This window comes from Myotis daubentonii, chromosome 17 (genome assembly GCF_963259705.1).
Source record: "Myotis daubentonii chromosome 17, mMyoDau2.1, whole genome shotgun sequence".
Taxonomy (NCBI): Eukaryota; Metazoa; Chordata; class Mammalia; order Chiroptera; family Vespertilionidae; genus Myotis; species Myotis daubentonii.
Genome location: NC_081856.1, coordinates 44,701,312 through 44,717,471, shown reverse-complemented (window position 1 = coordinate 44,717,471; position 16,160 = coordinate 44,701,312). Strand labels below are relative to the sequence as shown.

Genomic DNA, 16,160 nt, shown 5'->3' with positions numbered 1-16,160 from the left:
CCATCCTTTGTATGATGTCATGAAGGAAGGTTGTATAGCAACATATCAAAATAGTTTTATGAAAAGATAAATATGTGTTTCATTAATCCCAAGGGGAGCTTCCTAAAATGCATTTTGTTTATAAAATAATTCATGTGATTCTGTGAAATTTGTGACTTCTTAGGGTGGGAAATAAGGGGAAAAAACCTATCTTTTCAAGCCACTTGCAATTTAATACCAGCTGGTCAAGTGAATTGTATGTTACAACCTCACCAGTTGTTCTCTCTCTTGGGAAACTGGCTAACCCCCACAATCTTTCTCCCATGGCAAATGGCTGTAACACTTTGATCTACTCAAACAGTTTTCCAGATGTAGCAGATAGAGCATATGTGACCTTTTGCACGCCAGTCCAACCTGGCTGATCGGAAAGTATAAGTTAATCTCATATGACTTTTATTTCTAGGCATTACGGCAGAAGTTCTGGTGGTGACCTCTTTCGATGAACTGCGGAGAAGGGCCCGAGAAGCAAGAGGGAAGATTGTTGTTTATAATCAACCTTATACCAACTACTCCAACACAGTGAAATACCGAGTCCAGGGGGCAGTGGAAGCTGCCAAAGTGGGGGCTTTGGCATCCCTCATTCGGTCGGTGGCTTCCTTCTCCATTTACAGGTTTGTCATGATGCTACTTTGAAATCCTTTAAAAACACACACCCCAAAACAGAGTTTTCCATGAAAGAGAAGCCCTTATGAAATGAAAACAAAACATTCAAATGAAAAAAACCGTTAGCTCATGGAATTTCCCCTATCCCACATTTGGTCATTGGTTTGTAATATCTAATCTGGCCTTTTCGGGATTCCAGGCATCATTCGTGCATTCTTTAAAAAACTTTCCACATTTGTGATGATCCCATAACATTCCTTATATAACCAGTATATTATGTATTTTCGTTAGTGGGAGAACTGAATGCACGTCTGTGTCTCATCAAAGACTCTTTGATGATTTCAGAGAAAGCCAGGCTCTTTCCATTGTTGCTAGAGAAGTGAAATAAAAACAAAATGGGTAATATGCTGGGGCCGTCTATGGCGCAGAATTGAGGACGCAGAGGATGTTGGATATAGAACTGGTTCAGCCCTTGTAAAACTGAGTGGCCTTGGGAAATGTTCTTCAACTATCTGGGCCTCGGCATTCTCTTCTATTAACGGGTGATGATGAGTAAAAAATTTACAAAATTATTTTAAGGACAAATGAGGTAAACTTATGAAAGACACGTTTATTTATAAAGGTCTTTGTAAATTTCGGTGGTGGTATGTGAGGGCAACATAAGTTTTGTCTTTTTCTTTGTGCTTCTGATGGCAGTAATTTGCAAAGTGCTTTATTGACCCTCAGTCTTAGGATGAAATTCAGCATTGTAGTGGATAAAAAGGTCTAAAAATTGACCTGCAGACATTTGGCCCAGTGGTCGGCAAACTCATTAGTCAACAGAGCCAAATATCAACAGTACAACGATTGAAATTTCTTTTGAGAGCCAAATTTTTAAAACTTAAATTATATAGGTAGGTACATTGTTATTAACTTAATTAGGGTACTCCTAAGGCTTAGGAAAAGCCACACTTGAGGGGCCAAAGAGCCGCATGTGGCTCGGGAGCCGTAGTTTGCCGACCACTGGCCTAGTTGAATAGCTACATGTGGTAGTGTCACACATTAAGGATAAAATATTGGAGAAATATGGATATAAGGAGCACCATTTTAGTGTTATAGCCTGATCTTGTTCAGATAAATGCAAAAATAATTGCACGTAGAGTTTATTTGGTTCTCAAGACTAGATCTTCAGTTATCTACTACAAAGGAAAGCCTATTCTGCACAGTTACTATATAGAGCTGGAAACATAGCTACTTGACCTTAATTAGCACCCTACACCCTTGAAAATAAAATAATTGAGGAGGGTACATTAGCAAGTAGGAAATCAAGTCAGAAGGAGTTGTCCAAAAGTGCAGAGAAGGAAAGGGGACCTTTTTTTTTAAATTTTTTTATGGGGGTTAAATATCTTCCCAGGGGAAGAAGATGGGACATGTGAAGACCACCTGTTAGAAGTTTTATGAGAGAAAGTCTAGTCCATTCATGTCATAGTGCTAGAAATAATGTTCTTTGTAGAGTCTTTAAAGGTTTGGTGGCTAGTGAAATAATGATTAGACCATATTCTTTTGGATGGTAAATCTTCCCAGGAGAGAAGTCCTAAAATGGCTAGCTCATGTCCCAGAATGCCTCAATCACCCCTTAGAATAACATACTGAGGAAGCTGTTGCCATTCACCATGATTTCACTGGTCATGAGACCTAAATTATGGAGCTAGTGTTTTGCTTTGGGAAACTGGGCGACTGCCAGCAATATTTATTTAAGAACTACTACTCATAAGACTAATAAATTCCCAGATGACTTAATGCACTGCTGTCTGCCAGAGTTAATTGGCTTTTTTCTTTTTCTTTCTGGTGTAATGAAGACGTTTGGAAACCCAGACTATAACCCAGGAGCCCCAGAAAAATTTTGTCCAGCATAGGACTTAGAAATCTGTTGTTAGCCTCTAAGATTTGGGGTCAGCAACTTGTAGTGTATATTAAGAAGACATTTTTATGAATATTGCTGGATCTAGACTGATTACATTTTTTTTCTTGATTTTATAGCCAACCATATTTCACGGGACTCTTGACTCTAATAACTCCATATTTTCAACATTTATAAATACATAATAACCTTGCCCTTTACTTAGTACTTAGATTAGGATCTTTCACATATGTCATCTTATTTGTTCTGACAGCGACCCAAGGGACCAAGCAGAAGGAGCCTCATTATCCCTATTTTATAGGTAGGGAAATAAAAGTTCAAAGAATTAAGCATATTTACATGTTTAAATCTTATAGCCTGAAAAATTAAAACCAAATGAAACAAATTCTGCCTCTTTGTCCACTTCTAGCTAATTGTTTCTTAGAGTCAGTTTTCCTTAAAGAGTATTTTATATTCCTTCCTATCTCTAATTCTTCATCTCTTATACACTCTGCAGACCATTTTAAACTGGCTTTTGCCAGTATTGAATGGAACTTGTTAAGGTCACAAATAGCTGACTAATTGTCAAACATAATGGACATTTTTTAGGCCACCATATTACTTTATCTCTTGACTGCTTTTCTAATATCTTCTCTAATATCTTCTTTTTCTCGCTCCCTCCCTCCCTCTCTCCTTCTCACCCCTTCTTCCCCACTTCCTTTCCTATTTCTCTGGATTGTCACTCAATATTCTACCTGAGCAACCTCTTATGCTTGTGGCTTCAACCACCTCTCCTATCCTTACTACTGCCTGAGCTCCAGACCCTTATGTCCAACTACCTGCTGATTCTTCTGTGGATGTTTCATAGTTATCTCAGTGTTAGTTTCTTTCACAATCAAACTCATCCTTTCACTTCTTTCTCCTACATTTTCTATCTTCATGAAGAGAATGTCATCTGTTCTGTCTTTAAATTAGATGTTCTTGATTACTTTTTTCTTCCCTTATTCATTATTTTTACTAATTACTCCATGTCCTGGGTTCATTCATTTTAACAAGTACATATTTAGCAGCTCCATTTCCCAATGTCACTCTATATTCTAGTAGTCAGGAATCACTGACATTTGCCCAGTGTGCCACATTTCCTCAAAGTTTGCAAGTGCTTTCTCCTCAACATCCTTTTTCCTTTCTCACTGCCTCACAGTGTCCCTCAAGATTCATCTTAAGTGTTTCTTCTTTTGCGAAGCCCTTCCTGATATTCAACTCCAGCCCAGGTGAGGTACCTCTTTCTGGTAGTGCCACATCATCTTGTGCATACTCTAGATCATAATGTCTTGAAGGTCGTTTGGGTTCGTGCTTTGGTAGGGTAGACAAACTGTCATACAAACAACTTCAAATCTTGGTCACTTAACACAATAGCAGTCAATTTCCTGCTCACAGAATAGTTTCAAGTATGTGGTCAGCAGGTGGCTTTCTGCTTCTTCCCATCCTGTGGCTCCTTCACCAATAAGATCTCAGAGTCCTTGGCATCCAGCTGGCAAATAAGGAGATAGAAAGAGAAAGTTCACAATCAAGAGGGAGGTTTGCCATGGTCAGGCCTGGATCTTTCCTACCTCGCTTATACTCACATTTCGCTGGCCAGAATGTAGTTATGTGGAGGCTAGGAAATGTGTTCTGCCTTAATGCCAATTTTGGCAAAGTATTTCAGTCTGCCCCAATTGCCTGTAAGTTTCAGAAAGACAAGGATTATATATATTTACTTCTCTGTCTCCATAATTTAGTATAATTTTTGTTATGTAATAATCCCCCAGGAAATGTCTATTGAAGGAATGAACTTGTCTGAGATTTATAGATAATTACGGCAGGGCTCTTATGACAAACTGATCTTGAGTGCCCTCGGACCAAGCTGTGTGCCTCTGTATGGAAAGTTCAAGACAACTTGAACTTTCAGGGCACTTTGCTCTGTATTTGGAGGAAAATATGTCAGATTATATCTTTTTTTCTGCCATAACATTCATGAAAAACAGTGTTTTGAGTTTGAGTGAGTAAAATAGCTCCCCTCTCTCTGACGGGCCATTCCCATTAGCTCTATGGGAGTGGGTGAGGTTGAACTCTGTCTAGGAGTTGTGTAGAAGTCAGCGACACTAGAACACAGAATAGAAATTATGATTTCTTGCTGCTTGACTTCAAAATTAGAGAATCTCCTGAAGAACAGGAAATGTGTCTTATGAGTTTGGTTTGACACTTGTCAGTGCAGTTATGAGTGTTTGTCTGCCATTTTGGAACTACAGCAATCACATGGTTGCATGATAGAGGACCTCAGAAGACATCTGTAGAAAGTCCATTACTTCTTACCAGCACTATCTCCTGTATTCCTGTTATTAGTGTTCTAGTGCACAAATTTACTTCATAGAGATTTTTTTCTTTAATGATGATTTTTTTCTTTTGTTTACCATGAAGTATCCACTGGGATCCAATTAGATTTTTTTTCAGTTTTTCTGAAATAAGTAAAATACCTGTTGCCTTTGTCATAGGATATTTTATGGATAAATGTAGTTAATATAAGGTATTTAAGTTCTGCAGAGGAAAACTTCTGTATAGAACCATTTTTCTACATTATTTCTTAATTTAATCATTTAGGTAAATGTTTATTGAGAGCTTACTAGTTGCTCAGAAGTTGCCAAGGACTAGGGTTACTCAGCTGAATTAAACATTTTTTTGTCCCTTAGGAACATTCTATTTGGCTAAAAGAGAGAAGGGTAAGCTTAAATTATAGATGATTAGAGTAATATGTTTTTTATTTAGTGCTAAGTGCATGATTGGGGGAAACAGATGAATGAAGAACATTAATATTTATTAACCACTTTCTTTGTACTATGCTTCTCAGAAGGCTTAAATAGTTCATTCATTTAACTGTTATGCAACCCAATACAATAACATAGATATTGTTATCTTTCTTTTACTGCAGGGGAAACTGGTTCAGAATGGTTAAATGGCTAGTCAAGTTACACAACTAATGAAAGAACTAAGAGTCATACTCAAAGTCTCTAGTTCTAAATGCTAAGCACTTTATTTTTTATTTTATTGATTAAGGTATTATATATGTGTCCTTATCTTCCTATTGCCCCCCTACTGGTGGCAATGCCCTCACCCTCCTGGTGTCTGTGTCCATTTGTTAGGCTTATATGCGTACATATAAGTCCTTTGGTTGATCTCTTCCCCTTACCCCCACCCTCTAGATTACACCAAGCAACCCAGAGAGCTAATGCTATAGGAATCTAGAAGAGAGAATAGATTAGAGATAGTCTGATTAGGGCAGGCTTCACTGAGATATGGGTTTTGGGTGTACTCCATGAAAAAGTTACTTGAATAAGAGAAAGAAAGTGGAAAGACATTCCTCACCTGATCAAGGCAAGAAGGTGGGAGTATATAATGCACTTGGGTAATACACAAGCAGACCAGTTTGGCTGAAGCCAGAAGGTTTCATAGGAGATTAGAGAAATATTATTGTGGGGTGAGAGGAAGAGACCAGGTTATAAGAACCCAAAGTTCCAGGCTGGGGAGGAGTTTTTAAGTGTAATGTGGAGGAAATGGGGAATCACTGAATGGAGGGTGATATCTGAGAGTACTGTTTCTCTAAATGTGGTCCCTGGAACACCATCATCAACCTCATCTGGGAGCTTGTTGATATGCAAATTATCAGGCCCCATTTGAAACCCATTAAATTAAAAAATGCTTGGGTGTGGGACTCGTGGTTCAACCAGCATCCCCAGGTGATTCTGATGCAAGTTAAAGTTGGGGAACTACTGTTTAGAAAAATGAATCTGGTGACTGTACATAGCATGCTTTGAGAAGAAAAGAGAATACTGTTCTAATAATGCAGATGTGATACAATGAGAGCATAGATGATGGCAATGGGAATGGAGAGGGACAGCAGGAGGGATAAAATTACCAGAGCTGGTTCCATTTGATGGGGAAGCTGGACAAGTCCACCTTTACAATAGGCAAGGATTAAAAACGATAGGATGAATCTGTTCAGTTCGGCCCAATATTTTAAAGTCATGAGTTATACATAAAAATAAGGGTTTGTGTTTTGCAGGGAAAAACCAGATCTGGCTACAACAGCAAACTTCAGCCAAGGAAATTAGCTACTCAGTCCTTTTGTCGATGGGATGTGTCCTCTGCAGTCTGCCTCAGTTTCCGTTCCCCTCCGCCTGGCTTGGGGACTGGAGAGTAATGAGAAATACAGGTTTCAAAAGAGGGAGCTGATTTGAAGGCAACGTGATCGGTTTGGCTTTTAGACATTTTCAGTTTGAAGCGACTATGAAACAGTCCCATTAATCTGGTTTTTATATTTTGTAAGGAAAACAGTTAAGCATTTCCATTTCTCTATTATCCACTTTTTGGATCACCCACGGCAGTTTAAAATTCTAGGCTGGCTTTCTTGCAATGCAGTGTACCTTGGGACCTCTGCCTCCTGCTTTCTCAACACGCCAGCTCAACAATACAATGTAATTTTTATATTAGCCCAAGTAAAATATAATTTAGAAAGTAATTCTCTTGAGGCCAAATTGTCTGTTGTACTCCCGTTGCCAAATATACCTTTTTTTTTCTAGTTATTTTCTCCATTGCCCAAGATAATTGAACACAGACTAAATTTTAATCAGCAAAGAAAGCAAAAGGCTGTCCCTTCACTTTACTGTGAAAATTGCATCTCCACACTGGTTAAGAACTCGCTGAAGTGGGAATGAGTTGTTGATAGAACTTGGCTTTATGAATACTACTGGTTTATGTTTTCTATCACTTGGCCTTTTTGTGCTGTATGGAGAGGTATAGTGAAGAAGAGCAGAAAGAGAGGCAATCCAGTGTGAAGATGACTAAGATCTGATTAAACATTCAGCCGGAGAGACTTGAGTGAGTCCAGGTGATGTTTATGGAGTGTCACAGAGGGAGGGTGTCATACCATCTGGTGAGAGCGCCGTGGAAAAGTATAAATCAATCCCTGTAATGATCATTAATAGAGTCGATAAATGACATAATATAAGCACTGGTTGGGCTACATCCAGAGAGTTAAATAGCTTCAAAGAGGGCCCTGATTAAAGACATTACAATTTATGGAACATTCTTCATCCTGATGAGATTTAACATGAACATTTCTGTAATCAGAGGGCCAGCTAAAAACAGTCAACGCAGAGATGAAATGTCTTAAGAGGTTGATTTTGGAAACCCAGTGGTCCTCAGAGAAAAGAGCTGGTCCCCCTCCCATGGTTTTTTAATGGGAGATTATTAATGCTGCTACTTCACACTTCCACTTCCTAGGAATTTTGATGTCCTGGTGGTTTAGTCTTTGGTGTGACCTTAGCGTAATTAGCTCTCATGCTTGATTTATATTGTGTTGAAATATTGTTACATTCGGGGGGGCACACGTGATTACAAAAGAAGGAAAGTACCGGTGACTCACAATGGTGCAACTGGGCAAGCCTCAGTGTGTAGGTTGTTTTCCTTCCTTATTTTTTGGTGGTTTTTTTTTTTTTGCTGAGTTCACTTGGAGTCTCCTGACAGATGCACAGTAATCAAGCAGAATGCCAGTCCTCATCATTTATGCAGGTGGAGGGCCACTGTGCCCCCAAGGGGGGAAACCAGGGAAGATGAACATTGAAGGCTGCCATTATTTTTTCTTCTCATCATCCGTTTCCCCCTCTCTCTGATTTTTGAAAGGCAGGTTCTTTGTTTAGAAGGCCTTTGTTAGAAATTCCGAAATGTCCTTTAATCACTGAATCCTTATTATTGCTTCAGGTAGTGTGACAGGCATACCAGCTCATAATGGATAGACTCAGGCAGTGGACCCCAGAGCCCCAATTCTGGATCTTTGTTCAGCCACTGGCCAGATGTGTGGTGTTGGCAAATTGTGTGAACACTGTGTGCCTCAGTTTCATCTGTACGACGGGCGAAATAACTGTACCTTCTTCCAGGCATTGTGTGAGGATTAAACGAGACGTTATTATTGCCCAGCACATAGTGTTACATACATGTAAAATGCTATTACTATACAGTTTTGCTAACTCACAACTAGATGTACTTATTGAATAAAAGAGGAAAGGAGGGAAAGAGAAGGAAAAGAAGAAGGAAGAAAGGAAGGAAGAGAAAGAAAATTTTAACTTATTTCATATCACTGTTATAATTGTAGGTATATGGTTGGGAGACATCCCCTAACATCATATTGCCATTTTGATCTCCATCTCTGTAGTTTGTCCAAACTCTGTTGGGGTTGTGTGTTCACTAGCCTGTTTCTCTCTCTGGATTTGGAGTTCTCCTGGAGACATACTGTGTTTCTCATTTATCTCCTAACCCCAGGGTTGTGCACAATGCCTGCTGCACAGTCATGCTGGAATAGATGAGAAAAAAAGAATTTAGAGACAGCCTATCTGGTTTGATAACATGTAAATTCAAGGTGTTACCATTTCACATCCACAGAAGTTGAATAATAATATAGATGAGGTAACTAACCTTCTGAATTGCTACTTATCAAAAATAGAATCTCTGGAACCTGAGAGGAGGCTATATAGTTATGTAAATGTTGGTAAAGTATTGCAAACTGCATATTACTATGGTTCTTTGTGAAGCTGCTATAATTAATGGTCTGTTTGCATTCCTAGTACAGACTGTCATTTTTCATCAGCTTATAACCTTGATATAAAAATGTATTCTTGGTGCTATTTTGCATTCATAATTTTAAAACATATATAAATGTTCACCATCTACTTTCCAGCTTTCTGATTATCAAAAGCAAATGCTTAAAAGTCACATCACTGTGGCATGTTTTTCTGAATCTCTGCTGGTAAAAAGAAATTAATGCATTTTGAATTTAGGTTTCAGGATTATGACAGTGTTGTTTGCTTGTGCAGTGCCCTTTGAAAAATGTCTAGTTTAGCATCTGAACCAAAATAATTTTGAGTAGCCTGAAGTCAGTCTTTTACAATTGCATGTGCTTTTGTTCTCCTCTCTCTCTCTCTCTCTCTCTCTCTCTCTCTCTCTCTCTCTCTCTCTCTCTCTCTCTCTCTCTCTCGCTTTCTCATCAAAGCTAAAGGTGAATCTTGCTAATGTCCTTTTGCATCCAAATGACCCTTCAGCTTCTTTAGCCTCCTGAAGAAAGTACCAACCACAAGGTACTACAGGGAAGGTTTGGCAACTTAAAAAGGCAACACTATGTGCAGCAGGATTTGGAATCAGACAGACCTGGCTCAAATGTAGGCTCTGCCACTCAGAGGTTGTGTGACCTTATGTACATTACTTAACCACTCCGAGCCTGTTTTCTCATTCGTAACTTGGGGAGAATACTGTTTACCTCTTAGAGTGGTTGAGAGAATAAAATGCACTAAGGAAACCTTTGGAGCAGCGGTCGCCAACTGGTGGTTCGTGAGGTCCGAAAGGTTGGCGACTGCTGCACTAGACATAGAACCTGACGCATGGGAAGTAATCAGTGAAATATAACTGACATCTTACCTCGATCGTGGTCATTATCCTATCGTTGTTATCATCATTAGATAATGGTAGGACTAAGCAGGTAGATAGATATGAACTGACCTGTCTTAAAAAGCAGCCGATCCAGAATGCTCCTTAGTGCGGGCTCCGGAGACCTTGGTTCTGTTTAACTCCTGGTTTCAGTAACTCACTATTGTGGTTTCCCTCAGTCTTTGGCTTAAAACTCTTCCCCGTCCTTTCCACTCATTTTGGCCTGCACTGAATGCTTGGTGCTGTTCTTGCATGTCATGCCAAGATGTGGTGACTTGGACCAGGTATCAGTGGCCAGCTGACCAGGATGAACCAAGTGTTTTAAATACCTTTCAGGCTATTTTCTACCTCAGGGCCTTTGCACTCACCCCTCTGTCTGGAATGGCGCTTTCCCAGCTTTTTCTATGGCTGCTTTCTTTCAATCTTCAGATCTCAATGGAAAGGTTTTGGTTTTTTTTTCCCCGAGAGGTCTTTCCTGACTACCCTAAGTAGAGCTAAGTAGAGTTCGTTCTCTCTCTCTCTCTCTCTCTCTCTCTCTCTCTCTCTCTCTCTCTCTCTCCCCTCTCTCTCCCTCTCACCCCCTCTTTAATTCTCTTACCTAGCATCTACTCTCTCTCTCTCTCCCCCTCTCACCCCCTCTTTAATTCTCTTACCTAGCATCTACTCTGTATACTCACAATCTTAGTAACATTTGGCAACTTCTTCCTATCCATCCACCTCTCTACTTACTTGTTAGTATGTGTCTCTCTATGAGAATGTAAATTCCATGAGGACTGGGACCTGCCTTTTCTGTATGACATTGTATTCTCAGTACACAGACGATTGCTGGGTACGTGACAGGAACTCAGGAGATAGTTTTTGAATGAATAACTAGTAAGAAAAATCATCTAAGGTCAAAAGAATAGAGAACCAACTATAAACTAATATATACTGAATCATGTCTATTTTCTGAAGCCACATTCTAAAGCACAGATTTTTTTTCCCCCAACTTTTTTTTTTTTTTTAAATATCAATCTGTGGTAAAGTTGAAATGACTCATATACTCTTTAAGAGAAGTTGCCTAACTTTTTCCAGAGAGGTGACAGCATTTTACATTGCCACCAGCCATGTGTGAGGGTTCCAGTTACTCCACATTCTCACCAAAATTTGGTGTTGTCAGTCTGTTTAATTTTAGCCATCCTGGTGGGTGTTTAGGGCACCTCTCTGAAGTGCTGATCTGCGTGTCCCTGATGACTAATGATGTTGACCCTCTGTCATGTGCTCATTGGTCATTTCTGTCTTCCTTTGTGAAAAGTCTGTTCAAGTGTGTTGCTCGTTTTGTAATTGGGTTGTTTTAAAAACGTTGAGTAGTAGGAATTCTTTATGTGTTCTAGATACATTTTCAGACAGATGCTTTGCAAATATTTTCACCCAATTGGTGTCTTGCCTGTTCTTTGTTTGTTTTGTGATTTGGCTTAACTGTCTTTTGATGAGAAGTTTTAAATTTTGATGAATTTTAACTTATCAGTTTTGCGTTGCTTTCTGTGTCCACTCATAGGCCCTTCACCCACATTCAGTATTTTACATTTTACCACATTTGCACGTGCTCTCACATTTTCAGAACATATGAAAGTAAGGTAGACACCACCTTGAAAACACTTTACCCATAAACACATTAACATGCATGGCATTGCATAATAACAAGGACCTTCTCTAGCATAATGCAAGACCGCTCTCCTACCAATGCCATTTTGGATTGTTATATAAATGTTACATAATGTATAGGCCATCCACATTTAGATTTCCCCAGTTGTCCCCCACTCTCAATATTTCCCTGCTTTAAAAAAAATTTCAGAATGCAATCAGAGACATATATTACATTTAGTTGCCGTGTGTCTTTAGTCTCTTTTACTCTGGAATTGTTCCCCCGCCTTTTGATATTTCATTACACTGACACTTTTGAAGAATAGGTAGGGCAGCCATCTGCACAGTGTACCTCAGTTTGGAGTTATTGTTTCCTTTTACTAGATTCAGATTAAATATTTTTGGCAAGAATTCTGTATAGATAGTGTTGTGTCCCTCCTATTGCATTACACAAGGAAGCAAGCATCAGTTTTCCTTATTAGTGAGGCTCAGTTTGATCACTTGTCTAAGGCAGTGTCTCTGGATTTCTTCACCTGAAAGGTCTTTGGTGAGATGTGTTGAGATTTTGTGAATCTTATTTTACCCAGTGAAATTTTGCCCCATGAAAATTTAGCATGCGTTGATGAGCCTTACCTGAATCAACCATTACATTGCTGGTTGCAAATGTTTTTCTAATTCATTTATTCCTGTTACAAGTATTAACTGGCACCCTTTTGTAAAGAAGAGCCTCCTCCCTTCTTCTTTTTGATAGTTTCATGAATTTTTAAAAGTATATGTATTAAAATTCATTACTGTCATTCTTTTTGATAAAGCATCGAAAAATCCAAAGTGCTTAATTGTCAAAGCTAGTATTTTATAAGCTTGAACATTTGAAGCATTGAAAGGAATTCACTTTTTTTTTGTATCCAAAGGAATCCAAATTATTCCAGAGAAGTAGCAGGGTATAATCAATACCATTTCTTCTAAACCTCTTCATTAACAGCATGAGCTTTGGAGTAATAACTCCTGAATATTTTGTTAGTTTACCACTACCAGTGTATACCATATGCAAATTAAGAGCCTTCACCCCATACATAATTGCTAGTAATTGTTAAATGAGCAAAAATCTGAAATCTAGCTATTGCTTCTGTGTTTCTCTAGTTTTTCTTTTCTTTCTTTCTTCTTCTTCTTCTTCTTTTTTTTGCTATGCAGTGCTCATTTTGAGGTATATGTTTTCAGAGAGTCCTTTCTGGGAGGAATACATGCCTCTGTGTGGGTTTGCAGAAGCCTATAAGGATGTATCTTTGCAGGGAGGGAAAGTTACCTAGTATCTGTGATATAGTACAGAAAACTGCAAATTATTCACCCCCTCCAACTTTCCCACATCATTAGGGTTATGAGGGGGTACCTAGCTTGGCTAGTGAGTCCGTGGGATCAAGGAAATCAAACCAGCAACTGTGCAGTGCACAGGATGACCCCCAACCATTGAGCCACACAGGCCAGGATGCATTGAGCATCTTTTCAAATATCTATTGGGGGAGAGCCTATATATGAGCTGCCTGGCTTTCCTCTGGGGCTTGATTTTTACTCTCCAGGGAGGTGAGGCCAGTGAAATGTCATCTCCTGCTAAGAAAAGAAGCTGTGAAACAGATCTTTACTGTGTACACGCCTCATGTTGCTTAGCACCCGCTGCATCCATAACCCCACGGTGTATTTAAAATACTATTCCACTGGAATAATTTTTAAAAGGGGGATCTGATTCTCATAAATGCCCTGAATAGGCTTTGTGATGTTACATCAATTTTTATCTTTAATTGGGTTTATTTCCATAAGAACACATTTTTATGGATATATGCCTAAATACTTCCCATACTGCTCTAGATTTTTCTACTGTAAGTTCTAGGAGTCTCTTAATTCCAAATGCAGAAAAGAAAACAGCTAACATACAGTGAACAGCTTTTAAGTATAAGGTGCTTTATTAATATCACCTCCTTGCAAAAGCCTAGAGAGGCAGGGCGTTCTAGACACGTTCTGTATTTGCATAACCTGATCAAGACTGTATCCTAGGACATTTTGAAAAGGTGTTGTTTTTTTTTTAACTAGAAATAAAGGGAAAATATTCACAGATACGGGGTTTTGTAAGATAATTTTAGGGAAAGTTATAAAAGAAGCCCAAGTCCAACTAAGACCAGATCAAGAGAACGAAAGGACCAATCTGCCAACAGATAACACTAACACCAGCACTAGCGACGTCGGCCAGTTTGAAGAAACCTCGACAGTCTTGGGCCCTTTGGTTCGGAAGGTGGATTTTGACGTTTTTCTGTGAGGCCCACTTGTCTCCCATTCTTCCCTCACGTCCCTTACCTTCTTCTCTTTATTCAGTACCTTCCACTGGCAAAGAACAGTTAATAAGTCCGATTTCCTGGTACCTTCCAACTTGAAAGGTAAAGTCACAGGCATAGTTTCCTCCTGGACACTATGATCTCTCTCCTTCCAGAGATTTGCCCCATGGCACCTTCCATCCATTAGCATCACTGCTTTTTCCTGTATTGGCAACTCCCCAAGACCTAGGGAGGAGAGAGCAGATCTGCAGATACGCTGACCTCAAAATCAAGACTGCGTTAATGAACTCACTCAGCCACTTGGCCTTGCCTGTTACGGAAGCCTGTCCAGCTGGGATGGCGAAGAGCATTGACCTCTCCAAAGCAGGTCAGATTTTCCACGGCTGCTTCTTTCTTAACGAAAAACAAAACACCATCCACAGCAAACAGACACGAATGGTACCAGCTTCGGGTGAAGGTAGTTTGTACTATTTTCGTATCTCGTGTTCAACCGTGTGTTCAAATACTAGCATTTGTCTTAACAAATGTGATTGGCAGTGGTGCTTTTCCTTCTTTTTCCACCTTCTGGCATGAAATGTGGAGGTGAGGATAAGAGTACACTGACCCTCAGAAATATCCTCCTGCTCTGCGCATTTCCCTTCTTCCTGCCCTCCTCCCTGCTTGTGCTCACCCCGCCCTCTCCCTCTCTCCCTCTCTCCCTCTCTCCCTCTCTTCCTCTCTCCCTCTCTCCCTCTCTCCCTCTCCCTCTCTCCCTCTCTCTCCGCCTCTCTCCCTCCCTCCCTCTTTCTCTCCCTCTCTCCCTCTCTCCCTCTCTCCATCTCTCCCTCTCTCTGCTTCCCTCTCTCCTTCAATTCAGGGCTTGGAGAAATCTTTCACTCTTCTTTTGACAGATGTCAGCTAGGTAATACGAATCCATTTAAGCTGAACTGTCCAGGGAAAACTAAATTTGTTCAGGAGAATAGCAATTTGGGTGACAAAGTGCCAGGACACACCAGATGGCACGACTGAAGACACTCTTATCGAGCACCCAGGTCACGATGCAGGTGGCCTGTCTGTCGTCTCTCCCCTGCTCTTACTTGTTCACGGTTAACCCCAGTGGAACCTTGAAATACAAGTACGGTTCTTCTTGGAAGTTGTTAAGAAAAAGAGTTGATAGTGACTCAGCATAAGATGCCTACGTCCTTCCGTGGCAAATAACAGTTAATACATTAGATTTCCTGATGCCTTCCAACTTGAAAGGTAAAGGCCCAGCAGTACCCTCCTGGAAACTATTTATGAAATCTCTCCTTCCATAGCCAGTACTTACTAGTACTTATGCTTAGTACCACTGATGCTTCCCACACCCATTTGGGCACATATTTGAAGAAGCCTTATGTTTCTTACTTATACTTATTATCATTGATGCTTCCCAGACTTGTTAGGGCACATATTTATATAATATATAAATCCATCACCTATATTTTAAAAAATAATAACATTTTGGACAGTCCCCAATACTGGCTAAAGTTTGGCAATTCTTGGCCTGATATGACTAAAGTGCCCTTAAACATTTTCCCCCATTTGCCACAGTCTGATTGATTTTGCTGCCTCTCACTTGCTGGAAAGAGAATCTATGGCATAAATGTCACGGGAAGGTATTTAGAAGAAGGTAAGATTTTCCTTGGTCCAAGTAGAACATTCTAAAATTCAAGGCCAGGGCACTATGGCAGGCTCTAATCTATGAATCATTATATTCTTAACATGCCCTGAGAACAGGAAAAGAGAGATCAACCTTTATAGACACAGGCGGAATTTCGCCTCTGAACACGGTAATTCATGTGACATTTGCTGTTTGCTATGCTCTCAGTGAAATTCTTTCCCTCGGCCTTGCACTGTGCTGTTCCTGGCCACTTAACAGACCTTCTGAAAGAGCAATACAAATTATGTTTTAAGTACACAAACAGAGCAGATGGTTTTAATGCAGGGCATTGATTTTTTTGTGTGTGTGGTTTTGGGGGGTCAATATTTGATTTACATGAGAACCTTTATTTTTCCAGCCTGTAAGCTTTGGCTCTGAATGTACATGTTTTGGAAGGTTTGATGTTAGTAATTCAGTGATGAAACTTATTCATTGAAAACACTGATTGTGAATGAAGAAATAAAGTACCCAATGGAGTAGACAACACCCACTTTTCTTTATGATGTGC

General features: G+C 39.7%; 1 protein-coding gene across 3 annotated transcripts in view; it reads left to right on the top strand.

Moving 5' to 3' along the window:
• The window catches only part of CPQ (carboxypeptidase Q), a 346,153-nt gene that overhangs the window by 97,430 nt on the left and 232,563 nt on the right, over positions 1–16,160 (top strand). For all 3 annotated transcript variants that reach the window (XM_059672154.1, XM_059672155.1, XM_059672156.1), the window contains exon 3: positions 443–650. In XM_059672154.1, the coding sequence (XP_059528137.1) occupies positions 443–650 (208 nt within the window). The remainder of the gene's footprint in view (positions 1–442; positions 651–16,160) is intronic.